This window comes from Onychostoma macrolepis, chromosome 23 (genome assembly GCF_012432095.1).
Source record: "Onychostoma macrolepis isolate SWU-2019 chromosome 23, ASM1243209v1, whole genome shotgun sequence".
NCBI classification, from domain to species: domain Eukaryota; kingdom Metazoa; phylum Chordata; class Actinopteri; order Cypriniformes; family Cyprinidae; genus Onychostoma; species Onychostoma macrolepis.
The window spans coordinates 4626927-4644160 of NC_081177.1; the positions used below are offsets into that span (position 1 = coordinate 4626927).

A 17234-nucleotide genomic window follows, 5' to 3' on the forward strand; every position below is an offset into this window, starting at 1 on the left:
TGTCTTAAATTATACTGATGAAATGGCTAACAATAAACATAAAAAGACTTAATGAGTTTTTAACTTTACAGTAATAAATAATAAATAAAAACAAGATCAATTTACTTGAGAAGCAACACTCTTGAATATGATGAAATGCATTTTTATAAGAGAAGAAATCACTGTAAAAAATAAAATAAAAAACAGTTGAGCCAACTTAACGTTTTAAGGCAACCAGCTTCAGCAGATTTTTGAGTTTGCTCAACTTATTTTTGTGGGAGATTCTCAAATTGTTGTTGTATAAAAGTTGAGAAAACTCATAAATCTGCTGAACCTGGTTGCCTTAAAATTTTAAGTTGGCTGAACTTTTTTTTCTTTTTTTTTTTTTACAGTGTAAATACACTTGAATGAATTCAGATTTAATGTCTTAGTGCAGTGTTACTTCCCAAGTGAATGCATCTTGTTTCAAAAGATTTTTGATATTTTAACTGGAAAAAATTTTTCAGTGCACATTTGACAATGTTCAAATACTTCACACCCTCATTTTTAACAATATATACTGTTTTGCCATTTAAAATAAAATAAAACATAAATATATTTTACAAAAGAATATATATTGGATATTTAAAATTAAAAACATTGGAATATAATTTAAAGTGTGAAACAGTACTGTAGATCATGCCAGTTTTTAACAACTAAAAAAAAAACTACAGGCTGTTGAAGGGTGGATATTCAGGGCGGGACGGGCAGCTGCTGAAATCACGGAGGCCCCAGAGAGACGTCCACCGCCCCTCCCAACACATCTGGAACTGCTCTCGGACATTTCTACACTTACAGCACAAGCAACATTCCCAGATTCACAATAACAATAGTTCTGTAACACAGTTTGAATGTTAATACACCAGAATGTGTTAAATAATGTTAGACAGACATTTTTAATAGCAGGCAATGACCTGTGAAGTCATCTGACATGAAATGTACATTGTGCATGTGCATGAGATCATTTAACATCATTTGTGAAGTCGTTTAAAGACATACTTATGTAATATGTGATTCATGAGTGAGGGATGCTGGGTAAAACACTCTCCACCCATGAGAATCACTTTCATTTAAAGACGTCTAGCTCTGACGTGGTTTAGTAAACAGATCACATCTAATTCATGTCGGGGTGATTCTGCTATCAAGGGAACTTTTCTATGTTTGATTTGAAAGAACAAAAAATTCTAGAAAAATTGTTTGTTTGTTTATTTGTTTGTACATTTCTTAAATAACACTAGAAAGTACTAGACAAATTTGGGTTTATATGATAATGATAACCTTACTTTTTTCCTTTTTTTCTCCTTTTTGGACTTTTTAAAAGTAGGCTAAAATATTAATGATTTTAAAATAATGGTAAAATAAAAAAAATACAAATGTCACCTTATGAAAGTGAATATAACAAGGTGAATATAATTGTAAATACCTTATAAATATGAAAATATAATTTTATATTATATTCCAATTTAACTGGAACATTTAAAATATACATTAAAATGAAATAGCTTTTCATAATTTGATTAGAAAAAATGTTCAGTTCATTTGATATATGTCAACATTTTGTATCTTTATTTAAATAAAACCAGTGATATCAGTATAATATAAATAAATAAACTGCATATATTACTTAATATGTATATTATTTATTAGTATTTTATCTATATGCACGCACACATATATGAAGATATTGTTTTTATTATTTTATAATAAAATAATATAAAAAATATATATAGATTAAAATAATATAAAATGTAAGTAACATACTCCTTAAAATCGTTCATCAAATTACTATTCTAATTATATTTCAAATTTGTATATTTTATCTAATTATTTTAAATCATATATTTAATATAATTAATATTATATATAATATAATATTATTATAATCAAAATGAATTCACCTTTTTTTTTTTACAAGCAGCTGATACATACTGTTCTACTCCTTTGAACATTAAATGCATTAATTCACTCCACACATGATCTCAGGGTCTCTCAAGATCCACTTGGATGAGCAAACACATGGAAGAGTGATATACATCTGGGAAAAACAAAGCAGAGTTTCAGCTGTGGTTTGGATGAGTTTTGCTCGTGTTTTGCTCGAGTTTGTTTTCTCATCTCTAAGCATCTCTGTCCATTAAACAAATCACCCACCATTGAATATGTCATAATATAAGTATATATATATATACAGTCATGGCCAAAAATATTGGCACCCTTGGTAAATATGATCAAAGAAGGCTGTGAAAATTAATCTGCTTTTCTCCTATAATGCCTGATGAGGTTAGAGAACACCTGACAAGAGATCAGAGACCATTCCTTCATCCAGAATCACTCCAGACCCTTTAGATTCACAGCTCCATGATGGTGCTTCTTCTCTTCAGTTCACTCATGTTCTATAGGGTTCAGGTCAGAGGACTGGAATGGTCAGCAGAAGCTTGGTTTTGTGCTCAGTGACCCATTTTTGTTTTGTTTTTGAGGTTTGTGTTTGGATTATTGTACGGTTGGAAGATCCAAACATGGCCCATTATAAGATTTCTAACAGAGTCAGTCACTTATTGATTTTTTATCTATTGGTATTTGATAGAATCCATGATGCCATGTGTCTAGACAAGTTGTACAGGACCTCCAGCAGAAATATAGGCCCACAACATCAAAAATACAGCAGTATATTTCATTGTACACATGGGGTACTTTTTATCCCTGTGTTCACCAAACCCATCTTGAGTGTTTGCTGCTAAAAAGCTCATTTTTTAGTTTCATCTGACCATAGAAGCCAGTCCCATGTGAAGTTCCTGTCGTGTCTGATAACTGAATATGCTGGAGTTTGTTTTTGGATGAGCGAGGAGAATTTTTCTTGAAACCCTCCCAAACAACATGTGGTGATGTAGGTGCTGTTTGACCATTTTTTTTTAAGGTTTTCTGACCCCGAGACTCAACTATTTTCTGCAATTCTCCAGCTGTGGTCCTTGGAGAGTCTTTAGCCACTCAGACTCTCCTCCTCACCGAGCATTAGGACGATATAGACACACGTCCTCTTCCAGGCAGTTTCGTAACATTTTATGTTGATTAAGGGAATTTGGGCTTTGTTTTCCCTCCTATTTATATTTCTGTGAAACAGGAAGCCATGGCTGGATAATTTCATGTTCATAATCACCCTGGAGTGCTCAAAATTGTGAATATGAATGGGAATATACTTCAGAGATCTTTTACTCATAAGAATTTCTAGGGGTGCCAATAATTGTGTCCAACGTGTATTTGAGAAAAAACATTTATTTCATAATGATTTTCCCCCCATTTTAAATTCTTATTATCCAATGAAAGGTTAGATTTTTGTGATTTTTTTAAATAAAAGATCAAAAGGATTAACAATGCAGATCAATTTTCACATCCTTCTTTGATCATATTTACCAAGGGTGCCGATATTTTTGGCCATGACTGTATATATATATATATATATATATATATATATATATATATATGAGCATGTGTTGTTGTCACAGATTGGCAGAGCGTATATTTAACAGATTTTTAATCAAATCCAGAACACAGCAGTTCTTTTATTTCCAAGTAACCCATTTGGAGATTTTCAATAACATTATTGTCCCTTAGAGTTGAATGACAAGTGAAATTATTTTTAAAACACAAAATAGGATCAGAACCCAAACAGATGAAAACAAGGGGATTCTGGTGCATTTTTGAACAGTGCTGCAACACGTCATTGACTGTGAGCCGCACACATGTGCAGTGTTATGGTGTTTGGAGTCTGGAGTTGCTATGCCTGTACATCTGGCTGCTGGAAATCACAATCTGAACAGCAAAAGTGTCCACGCCTTTGAACAACGCCCTACAACAGAGAGAAATAAACCAGTTCAACACCACTTCAAAACCAGTAATACAAACTTTATAGTACAACTCACATGAACGGATCACTGGAGAGCCACACACAAGTGAATTACTACTGAAACTGATAAAAGAAGGATTTTGTTTAGTTTATACACAATCTGTCAGCTCATTCACACAGGACACGTTATATATAATCATCCAGGAGACTGACAGGTATGTGAAAATGAGTTCCCTGACATGTAGATGCCAGTCACTCAAAACAATAAAAGACTCACATCTATGTGTCATTATCTGGGTTTTCATCCAAAGTTGTGAATTTAACTTGTGCGCAAGTATACTGCATAAAACATTTACGATTCCTGATAAACTGGCACTAAATATCACTAAGAAAAGTGAGAGAAGCCACTGAACATAAGAACTGTCATATATAATAAATGACTTGTGCCACAGACTGAGCAGATGAAACAATGAATGCGGTCATTGCTTTCGGAGGTGGATGCCTGCTGTTCAGGAACACAGTCGTGTAAGTCGTGTTCTGGGAGCCAATAATAATTTGACGACAGACTTTACTCAGGCATTTCAGAATGACCAAAACAAGATTGGTCCGCTGGTTACTCAGGTTATGCCGCATGACTTTTTTGATGTGCATGGAGGAATTTATTAGGCAAATGCCATTCCATCTCCCATTATTCACATTAACAGTTTTTCGCACAAGAAAAACAAAACCTCAAAAACAACCTCAAGTGAGCATAATTTTTTTTTTTTTTTTTGCGAATTAAGGATTTTTTTTTTTTTTTTTTAATTTGGCATTTCTATCACTCGTTTCTGATGCGATACTTCAAAATTCGCATAAAAACAGGTTGATGGAAACATAGCTAGTGAGAAAACCCCATAATTGTAAGGACATTATCACTAAAGCTTCTCCTAACAAGCTTTGTTGTTGACATTAAGGTACCACCTAGTGACCACATAGTAACTCACTGGCAACCACCAGTTAGAATACTCTAGAAACCACTCAGCAATCCCTTAGCGATCATTTAGAACATCCTACTAAGAGCACCCTAGTAACAACCTAGCAACCACTTACAACATCCTAGCAACAGCTTAGCAATGGCCTAAGAGCTATCCAGAACACCCTAAAAACCACCTAGCAACACCCCAGCAACCAATTAGAACACCCAGCAACAGCTTAGCAACAGCCTAAGAATCATCCAGAACATCGTAGCACCCGCCTACTGAAGGTACCACATTGCGACCACACAGCAACTCACTGGCAACCACCCAGAACACTCTAGAAACCACTCAACAATCCTGTAGCAATCACTTAGAAATACATAGCAACAACACAGCAACAGCATAGCAACAACTCGAAACATGTCAGAAATCATATAGCGACCTCCCAGAACACCCCACCAACCAACCACAGAGCAACTACCTGGAAACCACAGAGAACATAGCAACACCCCAACATCCAAGAAACGCCCTAGTAACACTCCAGTAACCAGCAGAAGACCTCATAAACCAACTATTAATCCCCCAGAATACGTTAGCAACCACATGTCAACTCCCTAGCAACCACCCACAACACCCTAGCAACAACCTACTGTAGCACCACCACAACAACCACCCAGAACACAGTCAAAGCCCCTAGCAATCATGCTGAACACCCTAGCAACCACATAGCAACTCCCTGGCAACCACCCAGAACACAGTAACAGCCCCTAGCAATCATCCAGTACACCCTAGCAACCACATAGCAACTCCCTGGCAACCACCCACAACACTATAGCAACAGCTTACTGTAGCAACACCCCAGCAACTACCCAGAATACAGTAACAGTCCCCTAGCAATCATACAGAACACCGTAGCAACCACATAGCAACTCACTAGCAACCACCCACAACACCCAAGCAACACTCCAGCAACCACCCAGAACACAGTAACAGCCTCCTAGCAATCATCCAGTACATCCTAGCAACCACCCACAACACCCTAGCAACAAACTTACTGTAGCAACACCCCAGCAACCATCCAAAACACAGTAACAGCCCCGTAGAAATCATCCAATACACCCTAGCAATCACATAGCAACTCTAACCACCCACAACATCCTAGCAACCACCTACTAGTGTTGTCACGGTACCAAAATTTCAGTATTCGGTACCAATACCAGTGAAAATCCACAGGTCTCGGTACCAAACCAAAACACAAAAACATTCTAATTAAAAAAAACATTATTTTTATTAATAAAGTTAAACAAAAATAAACTGTACAAAAATCAATGCCATTTTTATGCTTATTTAAAATTGTTTCAGGTTTTTCCACAAGTAATAAAAGTATGAAAAAAGTTAAACAAGTTTCACCCAAAAGTTTGTCATATTTCTGCTGCCGCTAAAAAACAATGGTACACTGTTGTCTGTTTTAGGGTTTGTTGGTGCTTCATGATCTTCCTCAGCCTGCAGCTGTAAAAGGAAAATATAATATACTTAAGTAAAGAAATGGGCTGAGTCTGACCAAATGCAACATTAGATTAACTTCGACTTTTATGATAAATTTAGATAAGATTATATATATTTTAAGGCAAGTGTATATCAAATAGAAGGAAACTGTAGTATTAAAAACACTTTACAATAAGATTCCATTTGTTAGATAACATGACCTATCAATAAACAACAGTTATATAGCAATTATTCTTCTTAGGGTTAATTTCAAAATTTACTAATACATAAAATCAAAAGTTCCATCTGTTAAAATTATTTAATGAACAATGAACAAACATGAATGAGCAAGTGTTTTAATTAAATAACATTCAAAAACATTCATTAATGTAAAAATGTATTGTTCAGTCACTGTAATTTGCTGATAGATAATAACATGAAGTCATGTCAATGAATGGTATCTTATTGTAAAGTCTATACAGGAGATAACATTTGACTGTACTTTCTTTTAATCCAAACTGTGTACATATTTAATTTCAAAACCTGCTAGAGTTACCCAGCCAAGAATAACAACTAAGTTAGCTATAAAAAAATTAAAAATAAAAAAGCCCAGAACTGCTTTCCTGATGGACTGGTTTGACATAACACTGTTAACCATTTGTACATTCTCTAACACACACATTTTAGATTCACAATTCATTTAAAAGCCTCTGGTGTGCAAAAATAGTAAATACCATCATGTCCTCTTGTTTTTTTTATTTATTACCCTAATAAAAGTTATAGGAGCATTAAGTTAATAAAGAAACTTCATTCTAATGCTCATTGTATTAGCGTTAGCCGTGCTTATGCTAACGATTAACTCCACTATAACGGCAATGTTTATTTCAACCCAACATTCAAATTAAAATATGGAATAATAATCATAACAGAAGATCTAAATATTAAATTGAAACTTACCTGCTTGAACTCTTTCATTTGATCCAGGTGTCGGTCTTTAAAGTGTTTTGTTGTGTTTCCTCCTTTTGAGGTCGCCCTGTCTCAGTCCTTTTATGAAGAGAGCGCATCTGCACACCTTTCAGATAGCGCAGCAAGAACCGGGTTGACCGGGTACTCGGTACCACCGGTACCACCGGTACTTAAAGAAACTTGGTACCGTGACGTTTTAATTTTTTTAGTACCGACTTGGTACCGAAGTACCGGGTCTTTTGACAACACTACCACCTACTGTAACAATACCTCAGCAACCACCCAGAACATGGTAACAGCCCCCTAGCCATCATCCAGAACACCCTAGTAACCACACAGAAACTCCCTAGCAACCACCCACAACACCCTAGCTACATCCTACTGTAGCAAAACCCCAGCAACAACCCAGAACACAGTAACTGCTCCCAAGCAATCATCCAGTACACCCTAAAAACCACACAGCAAGTCCCTAGCAATCACCCACAACACCCTAGCAACAACTTACTGTAGCAACACCCCAACAACTACCCAGAACACAGTAACAGCTCCCTAGCCATCATCCAGAACACCCTAGCAACACCCCAGAAACCACACAGAAACTCCCTAGCAACCACCCACAACACCCTAGCTACATCCTACTGTAGCAAAACCCCAGCAACAACCCAGAACACAGTAACTGCTCCCAAGCAATCATCCAGTACACCCTAAAAACCACACAGCAAGTCCCTAGCAATCACCCACAACACCCTAGCAACAACTTACTGTAGCAACACCCCAACAACTACCCAGAACACAGTAACAGCTCCCTAGCCATCATCCAGAACACCCTAGCAACACCCCAGAAACCACACAGCAACTCCCTGGCAACCACCCAGAACACCATGGCACCTTAGCAACACCCCAGAAATCACGTAGGAATCCACTAGCAACCACCCACAGGACTCTAGTACTGATGATTTTTGCACAAGAAAAAACACCACTCTCATTCTAATCTAAATAATTTTCTACAGAAAAAAATCTTGAAATATTGTAACTTGAGAAGTAGGGCAACCAAAGCAGCTTATAATTTTTAATAATTTTCAATAATTCAGACCTTATCATTCCAATCAAATGATCCTCTAAGCCAGAAAGGCGGTAAAGAATTCCACTGGCGTCACTTACAGTAAACCAAAGCTGGATTTGTGTAACCGGAAGCAGGGAGGGACCCTCTGTAGTGTGCATGGGCTGAATATAAGGGTGAATCCCAGCTGGAGACAGCAGAGCCTGGCACTGAGGAAATGAGACCAAGATCTGCATGGATAATACAAACAGGTCAAATCAAATCCCTGTTATTGCAAGCATTCCTCAAGCAGAACGGGTATGACATGCCTAGTGACTAAAACACATATTATCTGAAATCTTTGGTGTTTTAGAGATCCTTGCTTGACTTTTCAGATGGCTAGCAATGAGCTGTGTGAAGATTTCTGGTGAGGTAAGAAAAATGAGTAAGTTTATGTGTGTGTGAGATGTGTAATACGACCATGGGCGGCTTAAATACAGAGTCGAGAGGGTGGGAGTGCAGAGTGAGTCCTGTATTAACTTTCTCTCCCTCTCAGAGACAGACACTGAAGACGTTAAGGACAGCGAGTGACAGACCTGAGAGCAGCCCAGAGGTTTCATCCAACCACCGATGGCTTATTTAGGCTCCTCAGGGAGTAGAGGCAGTATGTATTGGAACGTGGCCCTCTGGAGCACCAGGCTCTGGGTCATTCTGAGTTTAGCCGCCGGTCAGCTGACTGAGCAGGAGAAATCAACTATCATTGACTTGCACAATGAGCTTCGCTCTAAGGTTCAGCCCAGAGCCGCCTTCATGCAGAAAGTGGTAAGAGATGCACCTGACTGGAGAAACACAACACATTCGGCTTTAGATTTCTGGTGTAAGATTTCTGAGCTACTGAATAAGACGTCTTAGTTAAAGGAAAAGTATATGCAAAAATGCAAATGTTGTCATTATTTAAGGGCACTCATGTCACTCCAAGCAGGTAAGATTTTCTTTCTTCTGTGGAACTTAAAATGAAAGGAATCTTGCTGAATCTTTGAGTTTTTGTGTCTGTTTTGGAGTTTGACAGCATTGGATATTCTTCAGAATTCAAACATTTTACTTTAGGTGAACCTTCATAGATTAAAAAAGAAGTTAGATCTAGAAATTCTATGAATTATTTTACAGTGCCATTCAGAAGTTTGGGGCTGGTAAGATTTTAAAAAATAAAAATAAAAAAAATAATTAAGTCTCTTGCACCAAAGCTGCAATTATTTGATTAAAAATACAGTAAAAACTGTAATATTGTGAAAAAATATTATAATTCAAAATAACTGATTTCTATTTGAATATATTTTAAAATGTAAATGTAATGTAATGTAACACGTGATCCTTCAGAAATCATTCTAATATTCTGATTTGCTGCTTAAGAAACAATTCTGTTGTGCTGCTTCATATTTTTGTGGAAACCTTGATACTTTTTTAGGATTCTTTGATAAATAGAAAGAAAAAAAAATCTTTTGTAACATTATGTCTTTACTGTCACTTTTGATCACTTATTCAGCATCCTTGCTGAATAAATGCGTTAGTTTATTAAAAAACAAAAAAACAAAACTCCAAACTTTTGAATGTTACATGATATATAGAAAACATCTTTCCCATCCACATGCGTGTGAAGTCTGTGTCTGATCCCTCATCTCACGAGGGCTGTTAATGTTTTTATTACTGGTTTTGCACACTTGTTTGTGTGCTGCATGTGAGTTACGAGGTCAGAGCATCTCATCATCTGCCATCAATCACTGGAATTACATCTTTCACTGTCTCATTACTGCTATAAACAATAATTATCACATTAATATCCATGGTAATTGAGTCATCGTGCATATTCATGGCGCAATCCCTTTTGAAACACAAGGGAATCAAAGTAATACTGTAATGATGATTATAGTTTACCAAATGAAAACTTCTCGCTCATTATCTAGTCTCCTTTAAAGGGACAGTTCACTCAAAAATGAAAATTGTGTCATCATCTACTCGCCCTCAAGTTGTTCCAAATCTTCTTTCTTTTGCTGAACACAAAAGAAGATGTTTTGAAGAATGTTGCCAAACAGTTGCTGGTAGCTATTGACTTCCATAGCATGGAAAAAAATACTATGGAAATCAATGTGGACCAGAAATTGTTTAGTTATCAATATTCTTCAAAACATTTTTTTCTCTCTCTCTCTCTCTCTCGTTTATTTTTTTTTTATTTTTTATTTTTTTTCAGCAGAAGAAAGAGATTCATACAGGTTTGGAACAACTTGAGTAAATTCTGACAGTTTTCATTTTTGGGTGAACTGTCCCTTTAAACAGTGTTTCTGTGTGAAACATACCTCTTTACCATGTGAATGCAAGAATCACAGCAGCACAAAGCTGGTATTATAATGCATGAGACTATCCTTTATCTGATAAAGAGGGACTTTTTAAACAGAAGTCATGAAGCGGCTTGAGTTTAACTGGATGGAGTGTGTTTGGGTGTGTGGATGCAATGATACTGTTGCGCAACGTGTGTGTGTGTGTGTGAGACATGCTGAGGAATGTGAACGTTATATGAAACCGCAAGAATGTTGTGCTGAGTGTGAGTGTTTTAATAAAGCCCCATGTGGTCGTCCGGTCTTACGGTCTCTTACGGTTTGTGTTGTAGGTGAAATTCAGAACACAACTAAGATTTAAAGTGGAATAGCCTCTGATCCTCTTGTGAAACATATTTTGTTCACTTACATTTACACAACAATGTGTTGGAATGCACAAACAACATGTCTGGGTCATATTTCACTGTAAAATGAAATGAAAAACAAGGTCTTGCATGAAGATTAAAAAAATCTTGCTTATGTATATATGTTTTATTTATTTATTCCAGCATAAATGAAAGGCAGTGCAACAAACAAAACTATTACATTTATTATATTTTGCATTATGGTACTGAGAACATTACTTTTTGTTTGCATTATATTTTAATGCAAATTTAAAAATGAAAAGAAAAAGTTATTTTGCATAAAGAAAACAAAGCTTGTTTATTCATTCATTCCTTCATAAATTAAAGGAACTAGAACAAACACTACCATAAAAATAAAATACTTTACAGTACAAAAATACTTTACACTACAATATAAATACTTTAGTATTACAATTATCATTTCTTACATTGTGGAAGTGAAAACAAGGCTTTTTGTTTGCATTATATTTAATGCTCTAATACTCATGTGAAATATTATGATACTAATTTTTTAATTAATTAAATATTAATTAAAATGATCATTTTACCTAATCACAATAACTACAATTATGTAAAATAATAATTCTACTATATAAAAAAAAATAAAACTTGGCTTTGAATTTACATTCAGTTTTGAAATTGAAAGACTAAAATTGTATTTTTTTGTTAAACATATTCCAATAACACTTGTTTTATTTACAATTTCCTAAAATATTTTATTAAACATGTAAAATATATTTTTTTCGTCTTTGAATATTAGGGTGAAATATGACCAAGCATTGCAAGATTCACTCAATGACTGATTTATATAAAAAATCAAAAATCTTCTAAATGGTTTAATTAAAAGTTTAAAACCTTAAAATGAAATATCAACAAACCTGTTTGTGTCGTTTGAGGTGTGGGACGAGACGCTGCGTGTGGTGGCAGAAGCATACGCTGCAAAATGTATCTGGGATCACAACCCTCAACTTGAGGAACTCAGCATGGGAGAAAACCTCTTTGTAGGCACTGGACCATTTAATGCAACCAAAGCAATGCTGGACTGGTATGACAAATACCTTCACAAAAACATAAATGAGAAATAAAAAATCTGTCATATGCAGAAATATTATCTATAAGCAGATCTGCAACTCATTCCTTTGCACACACAGGTTTGGAGAGCATATGGATTATGACTTTGAAACCAATAACTGTCCTGAAGACAAAATGTGTGGCCATTACACTCAGGTGAACACTGTTTCCGTTCGCTGTGTGTTTGACTGGTTTCACAGCATGAATATGCAGATGTGATGATGTGTTTCTCTGCTGCTGTACAGATGGTCTGGGCAGACAGCAAAAGAATCGGCTGTGCTACTCATTTCTGCAACACTCTGGAGGGTCTGGATTTTGAGAAGGCCACTCTTCTTGTCTGTGATTACTTCCCTTCGTAAGTGCATTTGAAAAACCCACACTGAACATTGCCTCACTCTATAACACAACCTGGACAGTTATACAGTATTTATTGTGTTATAAGATGCAACTTAGCATCATATGGGCTCATATACAAATACTGTAAATCCAACAGTCCGCACAATCAGCTAATAATGAAATACATCTTTAAAACCATCTAAAGCAGTGTCTCAAACTTTTTGACTCCAAGGTCCCCCATTATTCAAGACATTTCTGATTAACTGCTTGTTGTCAAACTTTTATTTACAGAAACTATTGGAGTGATAATATATTTAAATAATTAAATAAAAATAAATTACATTAAAAGTAAATATTAAGTAGTCATAATAATTATTTTAAAATATATTAAAATCAAAATAATTATTAAAAATACATTTAATAATAAAAATAAATATAAAATCATCAAAATAACCAAACTAAAATTATAATCAATTATATTAAAAATCAAAATAATTACATTTTATTTCGGAAGATTCAAGAACTGAATGTTCTTCAGGGTTCAGTAATGAATTCACATGTTTTTTTCTGCTTGCTTGTTGTTATGTGATGTGCTTATGTGAGGCAAATATTTGAACTCACAAATGCTATTGTCTCAGCAAAATAAAATTCAATTATTTTAATTTAGAGCTTGACATAACTTAAAAATGTATAATCTTTATAATTTTTCTAAGTCTAGAAATCTCACTTTTAAAAATTCTTTATTATATCCAGGATTTCTAAAATGTGAGAACCCTGGTTCCTAAATAACATGAATTGAAGTAACAAAATAATAAATATAACGTCAGTTTTCATCTTGATTTTTAGCTGTTTAAGTATATTTAATATTTTTTTATCTTGAGAAACTGATCAAAATTAGTTTTCCTTCATTACAGAGGAAATTTTGAGGAACAAAAGCCATATGAGTCTGGAGAGCCATGCTCAAAGTGTCCAGATAATCTATCATTGTGCGAGGTCAACATGTGCGGTAATGTGAAGACTTTATCAATTGAGATCCAACATGAGATCAAATTAAAAACTAAACTACGACTATTTTTATTGTACACCCTTCTCTGAAAACTCTCTCTTCCACACAGTGGCTGAGAATCTCTTTAATTCATCTGAGAAGCCCGAGTCAGACGACACCGAAGCTCCGACTGTCTTACCTGAGCTTCCACGAATGACGACAGAGCCCTTCGCTGCTCCTGAAGAGCCAACTCAAGTGCACGTTAAAATTGAGAGAGACATGGAAAGTAAAGGGAGCCATGGATCCAAGACGGAAAGCGTCTCTGCTTCTCTTGTGATGCTGGTCTGGCTGCTGGCGGCTCTTGTTTTGTGAAGGTTTGAAGTGGATGAGAACCTGATGAGAGGCACAAAACATTCCTTTTAAGGAAAAGTTCACCTAAAAATGAAAATTTGCTGAAAATGTATTCACCCTAAGTCCATCCAAAATGTAGATGAGTTTGTTTCTTCAACAGATTTAGGAGAAATGTAGCATTGCATCACTTACTCGCCAACGGATGCTCTGCAGTGAATGGGTGCCGTCAGAATGAGAGTCCAAACAGCTGATAAAAACATCACAATAATCCACACCACTCCAGTCCATCAGTTAACATCTTGTGAAGCAAAAAGCTGTGTGTTTGTAAGAAACAAATCCATCATTAAGACATTTTAACTTCCATAATATCGCTTTCTCCAGTCTTCTTGTCTGAATTGGGAGAGAAAAGTGCACAGACCAAGGACTGTTTTAAACAAATATGTGTGTGGATTTTGACAGGGGATGAACTTTTTCACTGGAGGAAAGGTTATTATGGACTTGTATTTTGGACTTGTAAGTGATGCTTCAAGTTAAAAACATCTTAATTGATGGATTTGTTTCTTACAACAACACAGCTTTTAACTTTGAAAAAAAAGACAAAAACAATTCACTACCAACATGTCTCGGGCATTTTGACACTTTCAGAAGCGCTTTTCCCTGAGCCCTAATTTCTGACACTTTCTTTGACGTCTACACGGGTCTCAGAGAGGCTTAACAGATAAATGAACAGGTTTTTGTGGATTAGGCCAAATGAGTGTAAATATCTTTTTTCGCAAACATCATTCATCTCATATCTTGACATTGGTAGGATTTGTGCATGTCTTATAGTGACATACAACAGAGTTTGCGATGTAAATTTGTGTCTTTTATAAAACTTCTGACTCATTATAACCAAATACTTGAATTAAGGTTGCGATGGCATTATTATTCACATGGAAGAAAAAAAAAAATTATATATAAGACCTAAATTTAGGATTTATGCATTTGAATTACATATAAAAAATTGGGCTGTATTAAATTTGCATTTGGATTAGTTTTAACACAAACTACAGATTTAGCATAAATGAACATTCATGAACAACTTAATGTGATGCATATTTGTCATATTCTGATTTCAACCAGGTTTATTTATCTATCATCAATAAATCCAATTTGTTTTAATCCAATTTTAACTAATTATTCCATACTAGAACAATGTTCATACCTTTTGACTGTATAAATGTCATTGTTTTCACGATAAACAGATTTAAACTCATTTTAAACAATTTAAATAAATGTGTTTTGAAAATATTATTATTTAAATGTAAAAAATTGATGCAAATATTGAATTACAAACCATGCCACAATTTTGGAGTGTGAAAATTTTACCTTTTTGTTATATGTTTCATTTATTCATGATTGACAAATATACATCACATTAACAAATTAAAACTGAATCAAAACATTAGATGGTTTTCTTTGAATTTAACCAGCTTCGTAGGCCTCTGTAGTGAAATAAAACCTTTTTCAGAAGTTTTAAGATAATCACATGCAAATAGCCAGTTTTTGATCATCTATTCATCTCAATGTCTTCTCAAGTTTACAGTAAGGACGATTATTTCACTGCAGATTATGTTCATGATTTGCTTTTTTGGAGCGTTTGATGCAGCAGGCATAAAGCTTTTGCATGACAATCATGCTTTTTACCAGATTTACAGTATAGCGTTTGTTGTAATTAACAATTTAAGAAAAAGACATACTGTAGACTATACTCTCAGTGAAGTTCATAAACATGACATATCTTTTTATATGCAAGCTAAATGTCATTTATATTGTGTTAAAGTACAAACTCTTCATATAAACGTGATGCTAAAAACTGGGATGGAAACACCTGAATGAACTGGAATGTTTTGTTGTTGTTGTTTGTTTTACTGGATTATGTTTTATGCATTAGAAAATTTTAAAATGACCTATGTTGGTCATTTTCATAAATATAGATTACGGTTAATGTATACTATTGTCCTTATCTTTGCTGTGAGAACTTCTATGCACACTTGTTTGCAGTTGTGATGGAAGATATAGTTATTGATCATCTGCATCAATAATAAATCACAGATTATAAAGCTGTTGGACACAACAGACATCACTAGATGGCAGTGTAACTCAATAAATCTGTTGACATCGCATTGTTTTTAATGGACTCAATAAGTGTATGTTCAACGACCAATAAAACCAGATAAAATGGGAGTTTGGCTTTTATGTCTAGCTTTGAAGTCCTATATATTCAGTTTAAGTACATAAACACATTTAAAAAGTGATGAAAACAGACCAAAATAGCATTTTACTCTAGATTGTGTACCGTTGTCTTCTGTTAAAATGTTAACAAGCATTAGCATAGAAAATCGCGCGCCTCTTTATTACTGGCAGCCATCTTGGTTCGACTCCGATTGTACGCACCAAAGACAGTTTCACGTTCATCTTCATCATCCTTATCCTCAGATTCTTGCAGGTCTGCAGTTTTATGTGAAGCTGGTGATGGCACGTGTTGTTAAAGGTAGTTTTGCTGGTCTGTGTGTAAACTAAAGGCCTTTGGCAATTTTAAAAAAGGAAAACCCCTTGATGTCATACCTCGGCCTCCTGTTTCAACAGGAAATACATCACAACACGTTTAATACAGCTGTAAACCTTATGTTATGAGAATTAATACGATTTTAAGTTCAACAGTATTAACTTGAGGTTTATCTGGTTAACATCGTCTAGTTTACCCTGCTGGTAGATGCTGTAACTACACCAATGTATGACAAAAAGCAGACATTTTATTAATGATAGATTTTTTTTCTTTATTTTCTGACAAAATTATTAATTTTGCGAGCAACATATAAATTAAAAATGCTTTATTTTTTAAATATTTTTAATTATTTGCTAGCTTTATTATATTATATTATATTATATTATATTATATTATATTATATTATATTATATTATATTATATATTATATTATATTATATTATATTATATTATATTATATTATATTATATTATATTATATTATATTATATTATATATACACACAGCCCATCGGGGTTATTATAGATACCTAAAACTGAAACTGAAATTAAACCCATTAAAAAAACAAATAAAATAAAATCATTATTGAAATATAATAAATGTTAACTAAAATATCATGAAATACTAAAAAAAAAAACATCTCATTCAAAATAACTAAAACTAAACCTGAAATAAAAAATAAAAAACATAATATAGAATAACTATAAAATATTTATATAGATATAAAAACACACATAAAAACTACTAAAATTACAAAAACATTACTCTCTTAATGATACTAACACTTACAAATAAATAAAAAACATAAATGCAAATCTGAAGATGCTGTATTGACGTGTTCAAGTCAAGGGCCTCAAAAATGATTCATTTCTATTCATTCAGCGTAATAGGATTAAAACACTTGTCCA

The 17234-nt window shown here is 34.3% G+C and overlaps 1 protein-coding gene across 2 annotated transcripts; it reads left to right on the forward strand.

Moving 5' to 3' along the window:
- The first annotated feature begins 8534 nt into the window (after nucleotides 1–8534).
- LOC131531511 (peptidase inhibitor 16) lies at nucleotides 8535–13978 on the forward strand. 2 transcript variants are annotated; one of them, XM_058762311.1, is made up of 8 exons: nucleotides 8535–8574; nucleotides 8676–8734; nucleotides 8859–9124; nucleotides 11933–12081; nucleotides 12188–12263; nucleotides 12353–12462; nucleotides 13358–13449; nucleotides 13559–13978. In XM_058762311.1, exons 3-8 carry the CDS (start codon nucleotides 8933–8935, stop codon nucleotides 13798–13800), a joined length of 861 nt encoding a protein of 286 aa, XP_058618294.1. In that variant the 5' UTR covers nucleotides 8535–8574; nucleotides 8676–8734; nucleotides 8859–8932; the 3' UTR covers nucleotides 13801–13978. The 2 variants fall into 2 exon arrangements, with proteins under 2 accessions (XP_058618294.1, XP_058618295.1); XM_058762312.1 differs by having other exon boundaries at nucleotides 8544–8620; nucleotides 8698–8734.
- The last annotated feature ends 3256 nt before the right edge of the window (nucleotides 13979–17234 follow it).